At 38.0% G+C, this 15,005-nt stretch overlaps 1 protein-coding gene across 2 annotated transcripts in view; it reads right to left on the bottom strand.

The window, feature by feature from the left end:
• NELL2 (neural EGFL like 2) overlaps positions 1 to 15,005 on the bottom strand; it is a 378,238-nt gene that overhangs the window by 104,828 nt on the left and 258,405 nt on the right. For both annotated transcript variants that reach the window (XM_060305603.1, XM_030835328.2), the window contains exon 16: positions 14,687 to 14,782. In XM_060305603.1, coding sequence (XP_060161586.1) covers positions 14,687 to 14,782 — 96 coding nt within the window. The remainder of the gene's footprint in view (positions 1 to 14,686; positions 14,783 to 15,005) is intronic.

Below are 15,005 nucleotides of genomic sequence, written 5' to 3'. Positions count from 1 at the left end.
TATGTCACCTTGGGCAATTCACTTACTTCTTCTCTATCGTTTCCCCCAAAATGTGAGTCACAATACCTACAACATAAGGTTGTAGGTGTGACAACAGTCTAGAGGTGTACAGCAGGTGTATGACAGTCTGAAGAAAATGTCATGTCAAGGAAACCAATAAAAGGGGTTGTCTGAAAGAATTTGGTGCAGGAAGGTAAAGAAACTTGAACACTTCAGAGACAGTGATTAAGAAGTTATATTCGATTTCCAAAAGAGACATTCCAGTAGTGGGGCAAAGTCTAAGGTAAATGAGCACAGCAAGTGTACAACAAACATCTCCCTTCTATTTGCCTTTAGGAATGTCAACTTGAAGGTAAAGATTTGATCTTAGATAATATGGTATTAATATTTATCAATAATTTCAACAAATTCTGATAATTCTCCCCATTCTGCTCCTACATAAGCTAAAATTAGTTGATTGACTCTAATCTAATTGATGTTAGACACTTACTAAATATTACCTCTCACTCAGTGTGGGGTGCAAAATTATCTGTGTAACAGAGATTCAGCACCCTTTGGTTTGTAATTAAGTTTTGTGACTTATGGAAAGAGTCCCCTTCCCAACATTCACTGAGTAAAGGTTTTGACATCCTGTAATATGAAACTTTTTTTTTCCAACATCTTTATTGGAGCATAATTGCTTTACAATGGTGTGTTAGTTTCTGCTTATAACAAAGTAAATCAGCTATACATATACATATATCCCCATATCCCCTCCCTCTTGCATCTCCCTCCCACCCTCCCTATCCCACCCCTCTAGGTGGTCACAAAGCACCGAGCTGATCTCCCTGTGCTATGTGGCTGCTTCCCACTAGCTATCTATTTTACATTTGGTAGTGTATATACGTCCATGCCACTCTTTCACTTTGTCCCAGCTTACCCTTCCCCCTCCCCGTGCCCTCAAGTCCATTCTCTACGTCTGCATCTTTATTCCTGTCCTGCCCCTAGGTTCTTCAGAACCATTTTTTTCTTTTTTAGATTCCATATATATGTGTTAGCATACGGTATTTGTCTTTCTCTTTCTGACTTACTTCACTCTGTATGACAGACTCTAGGTCCATCCACCTCACTACAAATAACTCAATTTCATTTCTTTTTATGGCTGAGTAATATTCCATTGTATATATGTGCCACATCTTCTTTACCCATTCATCTGTCGATGGACACTGAGGTTGTTTCCATGTCCTGGCTATTGTAAATAGAGCTGCAGTGAACACTGTGGTACATGACTGTTTTTGAATTATGGTTTTCTCAGGGTATATGCCCAGTAGTGGGATTGCTGGGTCATATGGTAAACTGATACAGCCACTATGGAGAAAAGTATGCAGGTTTCTTAAAAAACTAAAAATAGAACTACCATATGAAACTTACTTTTGATTCTTGGCTATTCAGGACTGTTTATAGGTCTCTGTGTTTTAATTAATTTCTTTTTGTTATAAATGGTCAAAACCAGGAAGATAGTAATGAATAAGTTGTCATGTTTACATAATCCATCGGGCTGACTGACTTTCAAGCAAAAAGAAATACAGTTGCAATTAACTGATTTTATTTTCCTTGAATTAAACGTTTTTAACAAGAATAATAAGTAGTGGGGCTTCTCTGGTGGTGCAGTGGTTGAGAGTCTCCCTGCCGATGCAGGGGGCACAGGTTCATGCCCCGGTCTGGGAAGATCCCACATGCTGTGGAGCGGCTGGGCCCGTGAGCCATGGCCACTGAGCCTGCGCGTCTGGAGCCTGTGCTCCAGCAACGGGAGAGGCCACAACAGTGAGAGGCCCACGTATCACAAAAAAAAAAAAAAAAAAAAAAAAAAGAATAATAAGTAGTAAAAATATTCTTGGCTCTATATAAAAAAGGAAAAAAGTAAGGTTCATTTTAAGACTGGGGTTGAGCCTTTTAAAATCTGAAGAAAAAAACATACTTGAGTGAGTGATTTATATTTTGAAGGTTTGTCAAAGCAAATGAAAACACCTCATCTAAGAAGGAGTGGAAAGAGTTCCACATCTTAAAAGACTATCAAAGAATTCCTTTAACTTGTTTTGTTAATAAGGCTTTTGATTAAACAAGAGGTGGAAGTTCACTCTTTTTCAGCCTTATAATTACCTTCAGACTGAACATTGAGAAAATTGGCAATAAAAAGCCTGTCTAACTGTTTAGATTGCACTTTTCACACATCTAATCAGCTGTTTGCTTGCCTTCCAGGCCCCACCAGTAGGTGTTTATCATGAAGCTTTCCCCTGTAAATTACAACTGCCAGGTTACAGCTCCAGAATTCACTCTTCTTGAGAGCAATTTCTTCTGGGGTTACCATATCAGACAAGATTAGTAGTTAGCAATCACGTAAAAGGTATACTATTATTGTTGTTTCCACCTGTTCTTTCCCTGTCATTTAGGTAAAATGCTCCCCTGTGCATTAGACAGAGATATAAACTCCCAAGAGCAAAAAAAACCCGACTTTTACTTTCTGCATCTTCATATGTGTGCCCAGGAACTTAATAACTGTTTAATTTAGATAATTTGGCACCTGTATTCCACAAAGTTTGTTGCCACTTTCAAAGGCATTTAATCATCTTTAAGGTGCAGTAGAGGTCACAGATTATTTTAATTTGATCAGCCCTGGGCATGATTCCTTATTTCCCTACTTTACTGGCTATACAGCCCAGAAAAAAATTACTTAATCTTTCTGAATCTTACTTTCCTCATCTGGTAATATTAACTTCTCTAGAGGGTTACTGTAGGGATTAGGGGTAAGGTCATAATAATAACTAACATGTACCAAGTCAAGGCTGTAACTGTTTGTATGTATTCACTACTGTAGCCTTCTCAACAATACAATAAAATAAGGATTATTATTATCATTCAATTTTAAAACAAAGAAACAGAAACATATAAAAATTCAGTAACTTGTCCCAGTCCACACAGTTAGTTAGTGGCACAGCCTGGATTTGTACCCAGAGAGCTATCTTCCAAACCCACTCTTAACTCTTAATCATCAGGCCATTGCCTTTTTATTATTTCAGGAAGTACCCTCAGACACGCAGTTTGAAGTAACTACTGTTATGAAAAATTGTAACAAGAAGAGTCCCAGATCATTCCAATAAACCAAGGGCAACTAGACCCATGTGAAGATCCTCTAGCCCTTAAGTGCTTCTAACGTTTGGTCATCTAGACTCTACCGGAACATGGAGGCTGGGCCATCCCACTTTCATATGATTCTTGAGATCAGCCTATTTCTTATTTGGAGCTCAAACTTGTCTTCTGGTAAATTTACTAGTTTTTCACATTACAGCTACACATAAAATCCTAAATTCACATACTAGTTTAGCTCTCCATGTATTTAAGGATAGTTTGTATGCTATCTTTCAAGTTCCTTATTTTTTTCATCTCTTGGTTAAACACCTATAGGGTTTATTCAACAATCCTCTTATACCTGCCAAGGCTTTCACCTCTCAGGTAACTTTTCCCTAGTCACACTCCCATTTGCCAATAACCTCTTAAAATCTGTTGGCCAAAGTGAATATGATATTCCACCATGGAATAAGTAATACAGAATTCAGGGAGACTATTATTTATATTATTTTGTGTACTCTGTTTCTCTTAACACAGACTAAGTATATATTTTCTTTCAGAGCTAGCACGTTGTACTTTTGCTCATACTTAACTTGGATCAGCAGTCAAGGAAACCATGAAACTGTTAAACTCTATCCCGTGCAATTGTTTTTTCTAACCCAAATTCAAGAGTGTATTTATATTTTATTAACATTCATTGAATGCCTACTATATGCAAAACATGATGCTGAGCCCTATGAGAAACACAGAATTGTAGGTTTCCTTTCTATTCTCAAGGAACCCATATACCAGTAGGAGGGAATAGGGAAAAGGGGGAGGACAGAAAGGACAACTAAAAAACAGAAGACAGTTGAAGGGTAGGGCAAAGGGTACAATGAATGTGGGCCCAGGATGTAAGAGCTCAGAATTAAGAATCTAAAAATGAAACTCTGGTAGAAGCAGTGTGTCCTTATTTGAAAGCTGAAAGTAGGACAACTACAGGAAGTGTTTTTAAATGTTTGTTAAGTGTCATAGGGTTATTTCGATCCTCTTGTTCCTACAATCTGAATAAATTTGAATCTTGGTCCTGTTTTTGCCATATTAGCTACCTTCCCCAATCTGTGTCATTTGCAAATTGGATTCATCTTCTTTAACTTGAGTGTACACCCATATATTTGATATTAAACTGTTCCTGTGCACCACATTTTAGTTTAAATCTAAAAATAAATTACCTAGAATATATTTTATTCTCTCAAAAACTAGGAGAGCTCTTAAGGAAGAGTCACTTATCAGCTGGATAAAGCTGACTATATGGGTCTGTTGTACCTAAGTGCCAGTGGCTTCTTCCAGAAAGTTTACACGAAGGAAGAAACAGAAACTAGCCACGGATATGAACCCTCCAGGGGGCATCAGGAATTGAGGGAAAAGAAAGAAGAAGCTGCATCCACAGCTCTGTTCCTAGCATATTCTATCAAGCTGTTCATATTACAATTGTTTCTTCCTGTGTTCCGCCCCATTTTCATTCTGCCACCATGAGTGTCACCTCACAGTCTCCAGATTTATTAGCAACCAGAGTTCAGAACTCGCAGGAGTCACTAAGCATCAATAAAATCACACTTATGTTTAAAATGAGTGGCTTTTTTTCCAATTTCGGTCATACTGAAAACTGCATCACTTAAAACCTTCTTTCTACAAACACATGACTTAAAAATAATTTTAAATTCATAAGTGAGCTCATTTTAAAAAATGGAAATTCCTATATGGCACAAGAAGAAGCTAAACACCAGATTTGGATTTTATGGCCCACATGGTGACAGCAGGATCCTTGAAGGGCTGCCCTTCAGCTTAAGTGTAGGATAGAAACACACATACACACATACACACAAATAAAACATTCACCAGCACAGGCGATTAGGAGAAGACACCATTTTGCCTGTACTTCAGTGGGGAGGAAGAAATGTTTGCTCTTACAGAGTTCTGAGGTTTAAAATTATACCATCTCTGTGGTATACCACTTGGCAAAGAAATTAACTCAAATATTGATTGCAATACTCCTGGTATACCTGCAGAAGCAAATTCAAAATGCCTCTGGAGAGAAAAGACCTCAGGTTTCACAGGTAAATCTTCAATGAAGATAAGATCAGACATTAAAAAGAAACAAACAAACAACCACATAAGGCAACACTGTATCATGGGCAAGAGTCAACAAACACAACAAAAGGCAGATTTAGATCCCCTAAACTTCAGAGGATTTAGACCCCCCTGAACTTCAGACAATACAGCAACGTGATAAAGATTATAATGTAATATAAGTGTTTTAAAGACATAAAAGAAGGAATCAAAACCACAAGAAATGAATAAGAACTAAGGGGAAAAAACAAAAGAACTAAATGATTTGAAAAATATAACTCCTAGGAATAAAAAAGATAGTTATTTAAAAAAAATTCAGCAGATAAGCTAACAAAGGATTAGACAAAGCTGAGGAGAGGAGATAACTGATAGACTGGGGGACAGATATGAAGAAATCACAAAGGTCACAGCACGAGAGATAAAGAGATGGAAAATACTAAAGAAAGTTGAAGAAACATAGAAAGATAATGGCCAACATACATCCAATAGGAAGTCCAAAAGGAAAGAATAGAGAATGAGAGAAGAAGCAATATTCAAGGACATAAAGATGGAGCGTTTTCCAAAACAGGTGAAAGAGATGACTCCTCAGAGTCAATCATCTAAATGAGCCCCAAACAAGTTAAATAAAAATACAGATATAATGCACTGAAACTGCAAACCCCAAGGAAAGGAGGATCTTCAAAGAAAAGATGTATTTTCAAATGAATGATTGATACAATTGAACTGACAGCAGACTTCTAAACACAAATCTCAGAGGCCAGGAAGGCAGTGGAATACTTCCCTCACAGTGCTTAGAGAAAACACCTGGAATTCTACACCTAGCTCACCTAAGACTGAAAATGGCATAAAGCCCATATTAGAGAAAGAGAGTTTGCCATTAATAGACTCACTCTAAGAGAGTACTAAGGTAGGTCCTTCAGGAAGAAAGAAACAAAACATAGAAGAAAGAAATGGAATGCAAGAAGCAAAGATAATTTGACTATAAATAAAATGTGTCCTAGATATGTTCTGAATTAGAGAAGACTGAGTCCCAGATAGCTATTCGTGTCTTTACCACTTTCTAAAGTCTCTCCAAGATATCAAGTTTGTACCTCCCCTATCATATTACTAATGAATAGAAATTCATCAGCTTATGTCTGTAAAAAAAAATTTAGACTATATGAAGGAGAAAGTGGCAGAACATTCCCAACCAAAGTATGGGGGTGCCCAAAGGAAAAGAAAGATCTTGTACCCAAGATGTGATTCTTATTAGCAACCCCAGAGTTACAAATTAAAAGTCTATTATTTGAGTGGTAGCATGCTCCTATAACACTGACTTTCCTATTGAATCATTCTGTCTAGTGAGAATATATCAATAGTATGATTTCCAAGGCATACTCTTTTTTTTTTTTTTTTGCGGTACGCGGGCCTCTCACTGTTGTGGCCTCTCCCATTGCGGGGCACAGGCTCCGGATGCGCAGGCTCAGCGGCCATGGCTCCCGGGCCCAGCTGCTCCGCGGCATGTGGGATCCTCCCGGACCGGGGCACGAACCTGCGTCCCCTGCATCGGCAGGCGGACTCTCAACCACTGCGCCACCAGGGAAGCCCTGTCCTTTTAAATTTTATTCCATGTACATAAATTGCTTTTTCAAATATTAAGTATTCAGTTAATTAATTTTAGAATAATATCAAAGAAAAATCTAAAAAGTGACTTTATTTGGTTTGCTTTGAATAAAAAGAAGAGGGGATATGAATACTAGGAACTCAAAGGTATAATACAATATAAGTTATATTCAAGGGTGATCCCTTGAAAAAATTAGCAATACTTTTAAAGCAAAAGTGAAGATCTTTTCCAAATTCCCAAATAATCCATTTGGCTTTTTTTTTTCTTTCTTTTTTGGAGACCTGCCTTCTAACAGTTTGAAACCTACGTTTTTCTCCCTTACATTAACTCCATGACGTGTCATCATTTCCAGTGCTAATTAGGTAGGCCTTAAAATAAAAGAGCCTGAAAAATTTCCCCATCAGAGTTGTTATCTATTATACATGACTGATACATGGAAAGAGTAAGATCTTTTTCCAATTAACCTGAAGGACTTGGAAGAATGACTTTGAGATTTAACACTGAGAACTTTTAACTACTTTTCGAATAGTACAAAGACAAATTTCCATAAAACATTAATTTTTAAAGATTTGCATTAGGACTAAAATAAAGCAATTATAAGTAAATGTAAAGAATGCAAATTCCTAAATTAAACATGTTAAACCATTACGGTGTAGTAAAGTTATACTTAAAGCAGGTTTATAAATACGTCAAGAAAACTAGAATTATTTCTAATTCCTAACCCTTATTTTATAACGTTTCAGGGTACATACCGCTAATTTAAGGACATCTAAAAGCTTCAAACAGCTCTGTATGAACATTTTACTTAAAATATGTAATATAGTCACATCAAATATCATTTTTTGAGTGCTTACCACATCAAAGACATGGTGCTGTGCACCTTGCTTATATTACTTCTTTTAATCTCCAGAACAACCCATGAGGTAGATATTATTATCTTCATTTTATACACATAAAAATTAAGGCATAAAAAAATGAAGTAACATAGAAAAGATCACACAGCTTGTCAACAGTAGAGCTAGACTCAGGCTGATGTCGCTCTGACCTCAATTTTTGTGTTCTTGAACACTCTGTTAAATGCTTCAAGGAGAACCAAGGTTTGGCATAACATTAAGCAATTAAAGGGTTATTTAAAAGAGGTCAAGGGGGCTTCCCTGGTGGCGCAGTGGTTGAGAGTCCGCCTGCCGATGCAGGGGACACGGGTTCGTGCCCCGGTCCGAGAAGATCCCACATGCCACGGAGCGGCTGGGCCCGCGAGCCATGGCCGCTGAGCCTGCGCGTCCGGAGCCTGTGCTCCGCAACGGGAGAAGCCACAACAGTGAGGGGCCCGTGTACCGCAAAAAAAAAAAAAAAAAAAAAGGTCAAGGATCACCAACATAAAGAGAAGACATGTCTTAAGTACCTAAGTTAACTCATATGTAGGTATGGTCAAAAAGCTTTTGGTGAGAGTTTTTGTTTTTAATTTGGTAACAGGAAAAAGTAACATTGGGATCTAAACACCTAATTCTTCCAAAGTTCATTACTATGCAGTCATTCATCAAATGTAATTTATTCACTTTCATGACTAGAGACCAAGTCTGAAGATCAGCAAATATGATTGGAGTCTCCATCTTAGGCAGAAAATGGCTTTTGTATGAGTTTGTATTTGTTTAGCTATAGCAAAATGAATTCAGAATAATATTAAAAAAAGATCACTGTTGTTGGTAAAGTGAAAGTATTTAAAGTTTTTCTTACTGTTTAAACTATGTTAGCTCAACAGTTTTACTCAAATTCTCCTCTTCTCCCACAAAAAGATATACATTTTGGTAATGGAATTTCACTGTGAGTCATTTTGGTTAAAAAAAAAAGGTATGTATGCTATGGAAGAAATGTTTTGAAATTTTCCTTTTGTTTCTGAATTTGTTTCAGTCTATGTAAAATGATATAAAATGATGTAAGCGTCTAAAAAATATGCCTTTTAGAAAAAGTTACATGATCATGAAATTAAATCAATATGTTCCTTTAATGATGAAAAATGCTAGTTAAACAATATCAGGAAATGTAATACAGTTCGACATTAATAATATATGCTAACTATGCATACTACTGGCAAAATAACTTTGTTACTATAAGCAAACTGAAGGATTTTTACTACCTATACTGTAACAGTAATAATACAAATTTTAAAACATCAATCAACCTCAACCAATTTGAAGTTATCTTGGACGTAAAGCAACATTCACAACATTCACAACATTCACATATGCCTCATGCTTCATTTTATCATCTTGAAACTACAGATATTAAAAAGCTACAAAAACACTTAGGAATGCAACTTAAATTTATATTCATTTAATTACTCACTGTAAATAATTAAAATCTCATCTCATGTTTTGATCTGTGGTCAAGAAAACCATTATTTTACACACACACATACACATACACACAAAGCCATTTATCACTAAAATGTTTGATTTCCTTTTCTTTGATATTGCAGCATATTTTTTTAGCTTTGCCATTTGATATCAACTTTTTCCCAGTTACAAGCATCTTAATTTGATTTAAGTCAGCAGTTACTTATAGGGGACTGTCAAATCTTTTAGAGTTATGCTGTAAATCATGACTGAAAGATTTACTTTCAGTATAATAAGACAGCTTTGCATATTAATTAGATCAGCAGACACATGTTTGTGGAGGTTCAGCAATTGTGCAATAAATATAGCATGGCAGTGATAGAGCTGTTAAACCTCAGCACATAGATTTCTAATACATTTTATTGAGTTTATCCAAGAAATAATCACCCTGCTAAACCCAAGTTAACCACATGATGGAATATTAGGATGTTTAATTAAAAATGAAGTTATGCTGTACAAGTGGGTAACCTTACACAGCAGCTAAAAAAGAAGGCCATGAAAAATTAATTTTACTCAATAAAAACATACACATAGCCCTTTTGTGACATTGGTAAATGGATTCAACCATTTCACTAAGATACACATGATTCAGAAATAGACTAAAGAAATTTGGGGGAGGGGGTTCAGAGGAGACCTTTTCAACTAAAGTAACAAGGGTTGGTAAATGTCATGCACATTAGTATTGTCTTTCAAAAAATCAGTAAATCCTTTTACGTCATCCTCAGAGATCCATTGTGAAGGCTCAACAGATGACCACTGGGGCCAGGAATTAATCTCCTCGGTAAGCTATCAGGCAGTATCCAACTCCAGCAGGCCACATTTATGCCATTCCTATACATGGGCAATCTAGGCAATCCTGATGCTTTCCCTACCTTGGGAGAGAAAAACTGCCACAGAAGTCACTGTTAAAGACAACAGGATTATCTGGTAGCTGAAGGGGTGGGCATAACAAAAACACGGACTTCATGAGTGATGACAGTAGGATGAATTCCTCTGAGCATATACCATGGCATAGGCAGAAAGGAAAGAAGGAATGGAGGAAGGAAGGAAGGAAGGGAGAGAGGGAGGGAGGGAGGGAGGGCGGGCGGAAGGGAGGGAAGGAGGGGGAAAAAGGAAACACTGGACTAAGAATCAGAAGATGAGTTCTAAATTGCAGATCTGTATCTATAATTAAACACCATATATAAGTAACTTCACCTCTCTGTGCCATAATTACCTCATCTGCCACGTGAAAGTGTAAGACCACATGACCCTGAAGCCCTCTTTAAACTAGTATTTTAAAATATCCAGCAAATATGGAAGCAACCACATCATCTCTTTCTTCCTCATTTACACCTTTGTTTATTTATTCAACAAATATTTGTGGAGCACCTAATAAAGTATAGCCCTTATATACTATGTCTCAAAGATTCAAAAGTGAACAAGTTATACCTTTACCCCCATAAAACTCCATGCCTGGTGTGGAAATGAAGAGAGGAGACAGATGGACAAGAAAGCGAAAGCTGGGTAGATTAGCAGGGGTCAAATCTTGAAGGTCATGGTAAGACACGTGACCTTTATCCCGAGGGCAATGGGAGGCACTGACGTTTTTTTTCTGTCTGGGGTGATACGATCAGATTTGGGCTTTTATAGTCTGCGGAGATTGCACTGGAGAGAGATGCCTGAGAGGCCTGAATACTGTAGCTGCAGCCAGACTTGAAAGAAAGGGACCCTAGTACCGAGAACAAAAAGGACTTGACTGGATGTGCAAGGGGTGTGAGGGGATGATTCCCTGAGTACTGGTGGGAGGGAGGGAGAGGGGGAGGAAGGGGGGGGCGAGGGCAGGAAGAAGGGGTAAAACTGGGTGGATACGGCTGCCGCTCACTGAAACAGGAAATAGAAGTGAAGATCCAGGTTTTGGAAACAGAAGAGGAAGAGGACATGAGGCAGGAGACATGGAGGCGATGAGCTCAGTTTGGGGTCTCTGGATTTAAGGTTCCCAAAGAAACATTGGACATTTGCGTTTGTATCACGTGCCACAGAATGAAATAGCAGTTAGTTCTCTTTATGACTCATTGAAGATTCTCTCTCTAGAGGTTCTTAACTATTTGGAAATCATATAACACATATGAAATCTTTAAGAGCCCGGGTTCTCCCTGCAGAAGAATGTACACGTGCACAGATACTCAGGGAATTCATGGACCCCAAAGCCCATCCATAGACCTACAGGGGTCCAGGAATTCCAAGGTGAGACTCCCTGCCAGGGGGATGAGGATAAATACGGCAGCGATCGAAAAAGGAAGTAACTCAGAGTTCCTTGTCCTGACGACATCAGGGAAATGTAGAAAATGTTTTGATTGCTTTGAGTAAATTGCACTAGCAATGACAGACAGCAGATATGGCAAAAGACTGGCCTGATGCTCACCAAACCAGTTTCATCTTCCTGGACATTCAGCTCAGCTACACTTTCTTAACCCCTTGAATCCATGTGGTTAGATCTTACCAACGGTATGTGACGGGAAGGGACACTTCTGACCTGAGGCAGTAACGCTAGGTGTGCATTTTCCGTGCTTTCTCTGTGGTCCTCTTCTCTAGCAGTTTTAGAGGTCATGTACTGGGTATGGCTTCTTCACTAAATGGCAATAGCCAGGGCCCCTAGTTTGAGGAACCCCAATCCCCCTCAACTCTCTCCTCAATACCGCATTCAACATAAACTGAGATGTGAATGAGCAATACACCTTTTATATTTACCACTGAAATTTTGGGACTTGATACAGAAGCTGAGGTTAGTTACCTTTATTAATAAAGTAAATATCAATAATAATAATAATACCCATCATATGTAAGGTCCAGAGGTTAATAAAATAATTTTATACTAACTGCTTTAGTTTTCTTTACAGTACCTTTTTTTTTTTTTTTCCGGTACGCGGGCTTCTCACTGTCGTGGCCTCTCCCGTTGCGGAGCACAGGCTCCGGACGCGCAGGCTCAGTGGCCATGGCTCACAGGCCCAGCCACTCTGCGGCATGTGGGATCTTCCCGGACCGGGTCACGAACCCGTGTCCCCTGCATCGGCAGGCGAACTCCCAACCACTGCACCACCAGGGAAGCCCTACAGTACCTATTGTTACCTGACATTTATCTTCCTGTTTATAGTCCCTCTGTTCCACTACACTATAATTTCCATGCAGACAGGGCCTCAGTTTTGTTCACTGCTATATCCTGTTTCTAGATCAGTGCTCAGCATATAACAGATCCTAATTAAACATCTGTTGAATAAATGGGTGAATAAATTATTTCAAATGAGTCTCTTCTCATCTGAAGGTATTTTTTTAAAGGGCACACCTTCTATTTATAACTACATCAACAAAAATGGTGATGTTGGGAGGTGAGGAATTGGGATCTAACCTGGAGCAATAATTGGGACAGATGCCTTAAGGCAAGTGTTGGTATTACATTTTCCCAGATAGGAGGCATTCTCTCTCCTCTGTCATTAGAGTGACTTCAGAAGAAACTTTGAAAAGCAATTATATAGATAAAAACCTGGATTTGAGAGTAGAAAGACCTTAGTATTCAGCTGCTAGCTCTCTGATGTTAGAAAAATTAAATCATGATGAACCCAATATTTTTGTTTATAAATGGATAATACCTCCAAGATAATACCTATCTTCGAGGAGATCTGTGAAGTGTAAGGTGACGTACACCGGATAAAAGAGACACAGAAGTTATGCACCTTGCCCAAGGCCACATAACAAGGGAAGAGTAAAACTAGATTTTAAACGTACATTTTTCTCAAAGCCCTTGGCATTTTGTGTTTGTCCTCTTACAGACTGAAAGATCAAGGATAACTACACAGAGAAAGCTAAATATTCTGTTGGGTTACTTTTAACTCCAGTTTTAAATTTTACATTGCTTAGATTAATCTTATGCCATTCCACACTTTCACAATCTCTCCATATAATTTTTTTTTAGTGGGGAAATGATACGCAGGATTGAGCATGACCATTATTCATCCCAGATTTTCTGGGACAGCCTTTATTTCAAAATTGCACACCACTGAAATTCCCTGAAAAAGCCACTATTTCAGTATCCAGACTTCGTACCAGAAACAGCATAAAATACTGTACTCAGGAAACATAGTTACCATAGGTCTGAATGTACACCTTGTTAGTGTACCTTGATGCGTGTGTGGGTACTACTGGAGATCATGGGATAGAAACATCGTAGAACCACTGCACTGGAAGTACCTGATTTTGATTTTCTAAATCCTATGATAGTTAATTATCAGAAATCTGTATTTTTTTATCAAGTTAACAAGCTCTATGGGTGATTCACATGCACGATGAGCTTTGGAACTCTTGATTTTGGAAATGATCTCCTTAAGAAAGAGGCCTACATATCAAAGACAGCCACTAGGCATTTTCTGTTAGAGACCTTTGTAACCAGTTAGTCACCGAAGTTTGAAAAGCACCGCTTAGAGGTACTTGTAGAAAGAAAGGATGTAGTGATCCTTTTGTGAGCATCCTTCTGTGCTCAGTGGCAGTACTTATTCAGTAAACTTTTCACTTCTCAAATGGACCAGAGCATTTTCTGTCTCACGTTCTGATCAGTGTATTTATTAAACCCGATGACTGCAGGTGGGATGGAGACAGGACATTCACTGCATCTACTGCACTGAGATTTATGGAAAGCAAGAGGAGGTGGTAACCACTAATCACTGGTGGCAGCAGCTTTCTCTTAGGGAGAATAATCAGACTTTGTGAGGTCATCTGCTGTTAGAACCCACTTAACCCAAAGAAACCAAAACTACTACTGATATGATTTTAATTAGGGGCTAATATTCAAGGCACTTTTTAAATTCTCAAGGTGTGTTTTCAATGGACAAAACATCTTACTTTCAGTCATAAGCTATATATAGACTACACATATATATATTTTTTAATATTTTTAAAAGTTTCTAGTATTAGTATCTATCAGAAAGAGTAAGTTCAGGACAGACTTGGATGAGGAATAATTAAGGGGTAGAAAACTTTAAACACTTTGTAAACAGACAACAATGAAAAAATATCAAATGGACCAGGTAAAAATTTATTAAAAATTCTCAAATGTGGAGGCAGGAAGTAGTGTGTCCCAGGAAGTGAGCTGGCCATAAGCTTGAATCCTATGCTTTAATATGGGCATATAGATTCTGGGAAAACTGGGCTCCAAATGAGTAAAGTGAATTATGCAGTCATAAAATCCTGGGTAATCCAACATATTTTTCTGAAAAAGTTCAATATACTTCTAGTTATAATAGTTGCAAAACCTCCTTAGAGTGACTTTGGGCAAACGCCCAGTGACGACGTCTCACTGAAACTTCCCACCTCCTGCCTCCTAAGCTTCTGTGTTAATAGCAAGTGCCATGCTTTGAAAGCCCACTTGAAACATTATTTTCCTCTCGGGTTCCTTTATACATGGGCGTAAAACTTCATCTTCTAGAAGATGGTATGATATTCTTACCCGTTTCACAGCTGGGCCCGGTGAAGCCTTGTGGGCAGGCACACACATTAGCGGCAATGCAAGCTCCTCCGTTCCTACAGCCATCTTTGCAAAACGCTGAAATAATTCAGATACATAATTTTAGCACTTTAGAAGGAAGTGGTTCAAGATACTCCAAACTAGCTTTTCTTTATTGCCTTTGATATAAATGCTATTATAATTTCATATTCAAATAATACTTTCCATATAGGTAAGAAACTTCAACACCATTTGTAGAATAGTACTCTTTCCAATGTTAAGTATTTCACCTGTAAAAGAAAATACTGAGCTCTCTTTTAAC

This window comes from Globicephala melas, chromosome 10 (assembly GCF_963455315.2).
Source record: "Globicephala melas chromosome 10, mGloMel1.2, whole genome shotgun sequence".
Lineage (NCBI taxonomy): Eukaryota > Metazoa > Chordata > Mammalia > Artiodactyla > Delphinidae > Globicephala > Globicephala melas.
The sequence above is the reverse complement of the archived record's forward strand: the minus strand, read 5'-3'. Positions and strand labels throughout refer to the sequence as shown.